Consider the following 8,320-nt stretch of genomic DNA (forward strand, 5'->3'; position numbering starts at 1 on the left):
CCGATAAAATGTGTGCAGGAATGCAGCCTTCAGGCATCCTGAGGGGGAATTTAAAAGTAACGCGGAAAACTATGGATGCCGCTCCTGGTGTATTTTTGTACGCTGCGACATTTTTCAACAACCCCGTGGAGCGCCTGCCGCAGCCCTCAGAAGCGCGACGCCGCACTAAGACGGCGAGGCGCCGCCTTTCCCAATTCAGGTGCGACAACAGGGCTAGCCGGCGAGCGAGCGAGCAAGCGAGCGCCTCCCGCGGAAAAGCCGAGAGGCCGAGAAAGGCAGCGAGCGGGAAAAGCGCCTCTTCTCGCGCTCTCCCCTTCCGCCCACTCCCTTTCTTCGTCCCTCCCCTCGGCTCACGCTAGGAGAATGAACGTAGGAGATTCCGGTAGGCGGACTCCTCCCCCCTTTCCACGGTGCTGATTGGCCCCTTCCAGCCCTGTCGTCGATAGGCCACGCGGAAGAATCGGCGGGCGGCCATTGGCCGGGGTGATCGGAATTAGGGAGCCGTGCGCACATCAGCAGGGAGGGTGCGCGGGGTCGTGTGCAAACCGCGTGTGGCGCAGCCAGCAGGGACTCAACGGCAGCGGGTGGAAGAGAGAGAGAGGGAGAGAGGCCAAGTCAAGTCGTGCGCACGCGGAGAGGAGGGGGGGCAGGAGAGCAGGAGCGGGGAGAGTCCATCGCCGCGCGGGGGAGGTCCAGTTTCAACCGACGACAGAACCGAAATCGAGAGAGAGGTAACCCTCGGTGAGGTAGGCCGACGGGCTTGGCGTAGTTTGAGGGGGGGGGATTGAGTGAGGAGAAAAGCTCTCTGGGCGGGGTGAGGGAAGGAGGGCGCTGGCTCGTTCCGGCCTACTGCGCGGGAAAAGGAAAAAAACACCGTACTCGGCCGCGGTTGTTTCTGAGGAAGACGGGAAGAAGGGCTCGCTGAGGGCGCTCTGTGGTCGACCCCCTCGCGGGAGGGCTGAGGCGGTTGCAGGTAGGTGGGCTCCTCGTTCCCGCCTTCTGGGCCCGGAAGGAGACGGGGGCCACCTCCCGCGCTCGGGAGGGAGACGGGACGGGCGGCTCCTGCCCGTCACGAGAAGCGCTCGTTTGGTCTGGGCCCTGTGCAGGCCCTGCGCGCCTGCGCGTGAGATTTCAAACGAGCCGCGAGGGTTGGAGTTGGACGCGGACACATCATGAGGCGGAGGGAGAAGAGGCCTTCGCTCAGCACGCGAGGCTGCTCTCCCCCCCCCCCCCCACGGCCGCTCCCCATAACAGTGTCGTCGTGGGAGTGTGTCCTCGTGGGGAGGCTCGGGACCTCAAAGCGAGGCGTTCCGCCTGGGGCCGCCCTCTAGCTAGTTCGGGAAAGGTGCTCGTCTCCGATGGCGTCGCCGCCGCCGCCTTCCCCGCGCGTCCTCCACGTGTTCGGCTGAGTAACTCGCAAGAGGAGCCAGCTATTTAGCCGATCCATTGTAATTCACGGCCGTGTCTGTGACGCTCGAAGATGGCGTGTGCTGCTGTCCGCCCATTGGTGAGTGTGGCGCGCTCCTCGGTCGGGGAAAGGCCCTCAGTTGGGAAACAAGCCCCGCTGGCTCCAGTGGGACTTGATCTCAAGCAAGGCGGGTGTGCTTGCAGCCTTGAGACGTGTGTGAACCGCTGATCATTCTGCGAAAGTGTGATGCACTGCTAGGTGCTTTAAGTAACACGGGGGACAAGCACGGTGCTTGGAGGACTTGACAGGGTAAAATTCAGTGGAGACAGCCAAGGACTTTATTGTAGTATTCTGTATCACTTGAGTACTATTTAAAGGAATAGGCTGAGGAAGAGTTCAAATGAGCCAAGCAGTCTGTGTTCTGATGGAGAGGTCAGTTACTAAGGAACAATCTGAGAGGAGGAAGCCTGAAAAAGCAGGTGACTTAAAAAGTGGCACCAGAGCATTATTAACCAGAACTACTTCTAAAGTACATGTAAATCTTGCACGTTGTTGATTCTGTTGCTACTGCTAGGGCAGATCATAACTAAATACCAAATTCCCAGTTGAATCCTGGCTGAAGCACAATTGTGAATTTTGTGTAACAGATGCACTTCACTACTTGGTAACTGCAGGTCCTCTGAAAGTAAGGCAGTGGCATACTTGTGTATGTCCTGATCTGGTCAATTTATAGTGCTAAAGGAAGTTTATATTGATGCAGGTCTCAGTTGCTTATGCTACTATAATTTCATTTGCATTTAAAATGTTCTAGGATTATTAAGTGTTTGTAGCAGGTTCATACTGTTGCCCTTTAGAAATTTAACATATGTTTACTTTGTCATTTAAAGCATTTTTATGCTGCCTCATAGAAAAGTTATCTGGGTGACTTAAATTGCTTAAATAAGAGAAGAATTGAATACAAATAAGGCATACAATCATGAAATCAAAGACAATGTAAATATAACAAGCACAAGTTATTGCACCCCCAAAACTAAAACAGATTTAAAAACAGATGCCCAAGCTACATAATTTATTTAAAAGCCTTGCCTAGTTGGAGTGTCCCTTTGGCTGAACTGTTAAAGCTAAGTATTAAATAAATATACTTGTCTGAGCTCCTAAGCCAGTGGTGGCCAAACCTTTTCCAAAGAGGGCCAGATTTGATGAAGTGGAGGGCCAACCAAAGTTGTTGAGCTTTTTTAAGGATTTTACCCCAGGAAATAAACTGCCATAGGGGCCGGATTAAACCGACTGGCGGGCCATATTACATACCCGAAACAGACTTTGGGCATGCCTATCCTAAGCTGTGCTGGGTCTTGACCTTTTCAATGGCAGCTATAAACTTACAGAACTGAAAAATCTGGGCAAAGTCTAATGTGATAAATGTGGGACAAAAGGTGGAAAATAATTTCTTCATAGTGACAATAAAGATTTCATCAAAAAGGTATCAAATTGTGTTTATAATCATTTTCTGGTAAATTTCTCTTCATTGCCTTCACACTGCATTTCAGAAACATTCTGAGTGCCTCTCACCATAGTGCGAGTTGGAAATCTGATCCTATCTATTTCCCATGTTATCCCTGAGTATTAGAGAACTTGACCATATTCCTATAATATAGGCGTAGTTCACCTAAGGGCCGCATGGGTGGTTGGTGAACAGTTAATCCACTTGCCATTGGATATGGCCAAACGCAGTGTAGAGCTGGGCTATTATCATACACTCTCACTATTTCTTGATTGTGATGGGGAGAAAGGCATCTTCCATCTCCTATGAGTGCTCTCTGCCATTTACAAGGAGTAGAAGGCACATGAAGATGATGCTTCCCATCACAATTGAGCTTACTCCAAGGCAGCAAAATTTGATGGTGGTCAGCAAATGTTGGGGGCGGGTGCCTTGGGCACCTGTGATCATTGTTAGAAACTCAGATGTGTAAGCTATGTGCCAAATGGCTCCTTAAATTATGGTTACAGTCGCCAAAACGGAATTCCTAGTTACCATTTTGGGGCCAGACTGCTCTAAAGTCATATTTTTAAATTCAGCATTTGGTTCCTGAAATTCATTCTGATTCTGCAGATAAAATATAACAGATAGAATTCTACAGCATGTGTTGCTGGTGTGTGAAAACAAAGATCCTAGGATCCCCAGACATACAACTCCAAGATGGTGGAGGTGTCAGGCGTCATGCTAGTGCCTGGGCATCTTCATATGGTCGCAAGTGGCTGATAACCAGGTGCAAAATGCGCCTGATGATTACAAACATTGCCTCTGATGGATCACATTGTAGGTTTGTGAGGGCTGCATGTGGGACATGACTCATGAATTGCCCAAGTGCTATACTGTACTGAGTTATTTCTTATTTAGCAACAGGCAGTAGTTTTACAAGGCACAAAATTTACCTGCTATTAATAGTTCATGGATATAAGCTTTTTCTAACACAGAAATGGGTGTCTATATTATTATACTGTGCACCTGTTTGCCTTCTCTGGAGTCATTGAAATGGTGCAGGAAGGGGAGATTTATCTTGAAAGTAGAGAGAAGAAAAAGTAATAGGCTAAACTTGGAAGGAAGTGACATAAGGCACCAGAGATTTTTACCTCATGTGGTTCCTGGGGGGGATTATGTGTTGGAAAAATAGTCATGGGGATGGACTATACCTAAATGGAGCAGAGGGAAGATGAATGAACTAGAATGAATGAAAGGATAAGAAGGTATAGGAAGAGGTTTATGCGAAAGGCCAAATGAGGCAGTATGTGGGAAGAATTGTGGCTGCTTGAGAGAAGAACTGGTGGAAGAGGAACAAAGGAGACAAAAGATAAGTCAGAGCCAGTATAGAGTGGGGAAGAGACACTAGTTGGGTGCTGACAGCAGCCTATGTCATATTTCAATACACACTCTCACAGGATGCCTGCTGAAAGATGGACATCTGTACCCCTGAGTTCCAGCAAGAATATGCCAAATAACTTAATAGGAAGGAGCTGACTCTTAAAATGTGACAGGAAGGGCTTAGGTGCTAGTTTTTGATTCATATGAATTGTATTGGGTATTCAACCCTGCTCACGTGCTGCTCACATTGGTAGCAGATAAAGATCTTATTGGGTGGAGAAGAACCAGCTACATCTCCTGAGCTCTTGGGAATAAAGGGAAGGGTGGGGAACTGTTGCATTGCTTGGACTCCTTGTATGGAAGATGAGATAATGCCAAAAGAATGATGGTATATAAATGTAAACAATGAAATTAGTACATGAGCAAAGTCAGATAAAGAAAAGTGAGGTTCACAACAGTAAGTTTAGAGTATAGCCATTGGACTTAATATGCTGTATTATTAGGAATCTTGGGTTGTGTCAATACTGTGAAAAATGAAAGCAGTTTACATTTGAACAGTATTTATAGGTAGTTTACAAGTTGGCATCAAGCACTTCAGCTCTTGTAAATATTATCATATAAATACATTATTCTAACAACATTTCCCCTCTTTTTTAGGAAACCTAATTGCAGCAATGAGCAGCAACGAGTGCTTCAAATGTGGGCGTACTGGCCATTGGGCTCGGGAGTGCCCTACTGGAATGGGTCGCGGGCGTGGAATGCGAAGCCGTGGCAGAGGTATTTTCCCATCCCCAAAGCAAATTGTACAAATTGAAAGTAAACATTAGTTAGTCTCTTTTAACAACTCATTTGGTAGCCTAACCACAGCTGCTAGGAATTCCATGTAGGTGAATAAGTAGGTGTGTGGAGGGAGGGACTGATCACCTAGTCCTTTAGGTTTTGAAAAGAGCCACAGAGGAAGAAAAGTTTTCCTCCAACACAATAGCGGAAATGCAATGGAAGGGGCGAGCAGAGTCATTCCTTCTCTGCCAGTATCTCTGGGAGATGTCATGATTGGATTGGTTTGGTTTGGTTTTTTTACTGACCGACTGGTTTTTTGTGGGCTTATTTACACAGCTGCTTTAATTTTGTTGCTATTTACAGTGCAATATAGTGAGCAAAAAGAAATTGGTATGCTCTTTTTTGTCCCATTATGTGATTTAACTATGGTACATGTAGTACCACCACTGAATTGTTAAATGGCTTTATCTTTCTAAATAGGCTTCCAGTTTATGTCATCATCACTCCCAGACATCTGTTATCGCTGTGGTGAATCTGGTCATCTTGCCAAGGATTGTGATCTTCAGGAGGATGGTAAGTATTTCTAAAGTTTGGATGGGGAGAAACATTGCCAGTTAATTATGGGACGTAACACAATGTTAAGCACATATTTTGCAACTCTCTCCAGGTTTTATAGTCTTGTTTGTCTCCTTTTTCTTATTGTGGAAGCCTGCTATAACTGCGGTAGAGGTGGCCATATTGCTAAGGACTGCAAAGAGCCCAAGAGAGAGAGAGAGCAGTGCTGCTACAACTGTGGCAAACCTGGCCACTTGGCTCGCGACTGTGACCATGCAGATGAGCAGAAGTGCTATTCTTGTGGGGAATTTGGACACATCCAAAAGGACTGCACCAAAGTGAAATGCTATAGGTAAATCAACAAATGTGAATATTAATCCCATTATGCTGACCTTTAGGTCTCTTATAAACAAATTGTGTATTTACAATAAAATATATGGGGTTAGTTAACATTTGGATTATTTTTTTTGCAACGGTTTCTACCGTAATAAAATTTGTTTATTGATTTTCTTTCTGTGTCCCATTAAATTATTTTGTGCTCTTATCATAGAACTCGTGATTTGTAAGTTCTCAAGTTGCTAATACCTCATTGCTCACTTGGGTAAACTCCAAAATTTTTAGGGTCAACTAGGTTTCAGTAAGGGTATGACTGTACAAGTGTAGAATGAGTTTATTTTGTGAAGAAGCTGAAAACATGGGACATAGGAATCATGTCTGCAATGTCCCGAGTACTATACAATAGTGTTTCTATGGATGTACTTTGTGTGTGGGACTGAAGTTCTGTCCTGTCTGATTGCAGGTGTGGTGAAACTGGCCATGTAGCCATCAACTGCAGCAAGACTAGCGAAGTCAACTGCTATCGTTGTGGCGAGTCAGGACACCTTGCACGGGAATGCACAATTGAGGCTACAGCTTAACTGTTTTCCTTTGTCGCCCCTCCTTTTTCTGATTGATGGTTGTATTATTTTTCTCTGAATCCTCTTCACTGGCCAAAGGTTGGCAGATAGAGGCTATTCCCAGGCCAGTGAGCTTTACTTGCCGTGTAAAAGGAGGAAAGGGGTGGAAAAATCGACTTTCTGCATTTAACTACAAAAATGTTTATGTTTAGTTTGGTAGAGGTGTTATGTATAATGCTTTGTTAAAGAACCCCCTTTCCGTGCCACTGGTGAATAGGGATGGATGAGTCGAAAGAGTTAAGTCAGACCAGCAAAGCCTCCCTGGGTTCCATGGAAGTGATCATATGCAGGAGGAAAACAAACTGGAAGTGTCTGAACTTCCACAGTAACTAATTACAATAATGGCCTTGGATTATCTGACCTCAATAACTGTTATAACACCGAGTATCTGTATCAGGCCTTACCTAGAGCGTATAGCTAAGTGGGATAAACAAAACAATGCACATGCCTGTTAATGGCCACGAGAGTGAGGGAGAAATCGAGAACTGAAGTAACAGTAATACAATAAGTGAATGTCTAATATGAGATAACAAGGTAATGGGAAACATTAAATATTTCAAATTAAATCAAACCCAGAACATCAGTGCTTTAGAGCATACACAATTTGGAGCTATTCAGGACTTGCAAAGAAATGCATTTTCACAGAAATCAAGATGTTATTTTTGTATACTATATCACTTAGACAACTGTTGAGTTTCATTTGCTTGTAATCAGTTTTTAAAGTCAGATGGTAAAAGCAATTGAAGTCCTAGAATATAGAAATGTAATTTTAAACTATCAATAAAGCTGGAGGAGGAAGGGGAGTTTGGCTGAAGTTTTTTGTTTGGGGTTTATTTTTCAGATACATAGTACAAATTAACATTACAGAGGCAAATGTGGAAGAATAAAAGCTGAACATTGACTATTGTACCACAACTGTATTATACAAAGTTAATTGCTGTATCATTTAAACTGTAGAATTGTCAAATACATCACTTCAGCAGCAATATTTGCATTCTTTTTTCTCTGCATAGATTGACAAACTGCAGAATGATCAGTCATTAGGAAAATGATTTTATATATAGTATTCCTAAAGATACTGTCCAAGAACACAATTATATATCTTGTGTTAAAATCCTGTAGTCTTTCAAATTGCACATTAGGAAAACTACATTATGGACAAAGTACATTTTGTGGTGGAGAAAGAAGTATGTGAAGAGTACATTTCATTCAAGTAATCACATGGAACTAGCAGTGAAGGGGCAAACTTGTAGGTGTGTGCCCCACCCTCGCATTTACCTGTGGTACCAAAGGTGGCTTATATCAAACCAATAAATGCTGTCAGCTGATATTGCAGTCAAAACAGGCCTGCATGGAATTTCTAAATACTTCCAACAGCAGCAATTAGTGCTAGAAAGCATGTCTAATAATATGTATTGAGACAATGACATCTAAAATAAGAGGAATAAAATTTCATCATGTGGAAATTTCATCATGTGGAAAACTGCTCCTTGTGTGACCAGCTCTTCCTTGGGAGAAAAATGGAGCAAGCAGGAGCTTACCTTTGGCCATTGTCAGTATGAACTAGGAGGAGTGGGAAGTAAGTATGTGCACCTTCACCCTCTGATTTTGCAGATACTTGATGCTTTCTTGCTGGAAAGTGACCTAGTAGGAAGTTGAAAGGGACCCATGCTCTGGTTAAATGATTTACCTAGCAATTGATGTTTATGTTAAGTCTTTATTCTGTCCAATTACCCATCACATTAAAAGTTTTCACTAACT

The 8,320-nt window shown here is 44.3% G+C and overlaps 1 protein-coding gene across 5 annotated transcripts; it reads left to right on the forward strand.

The window, feature by feature from the left end:
- Positions 1-514: 514 nt before the first annotated feature.
- On the forward strand, positions 515-7,545 carry CNBP (CCHC-type zinc finger nucleic acid binding protein). 5 transcript variants are annotated; one of them, XM_081848587.1, is made up of 5 exons: positions 515-746; positions 4,926-5,045; positions 5,529-5,621; positions 5,716-5,955; positions 6,403-7,545. In XM_081848587.1, exons 2-4 carry the CDS (start codon positions 4,943-4,945, stop codon positions 5,943-5,945), a joined length of 426 nt encoding a protein of 141 aa, XP_081704713.1. In that variant the 5' UTR covers positions 515-746; positions 4,926-4,942; the 3' UTR covers positions 5,946-5,955; positions 6,403-7,545. The 5 variants fall into 5 exon arrangements, with proteins under 5 accessions (XP_081704713.1, XP_081704711.1, XP_081704712.1 ...); XM_081848585.1 differs by having other exon boundaries at positions 519-746; positions 5,529-5,620; positions 5,753-5,955; XM_081848586.1 differs by having other exon boundaries at positions 520-746; positions 5,757-5,955.
- Positions 7,546-8,320: the final 775 nt, after the last annotated feature.

Source organism: Podarcis erhardii (genome assembly GCF_964252035.2).
Source record: "Podarcis erhardii genome assembly, chromosome: 2".
NCBI lineage: Eukaryota > Metazoa > Chordata > Lepidosauria > Squamata > Lacertidae > Podarcis > Podarcis erhardii.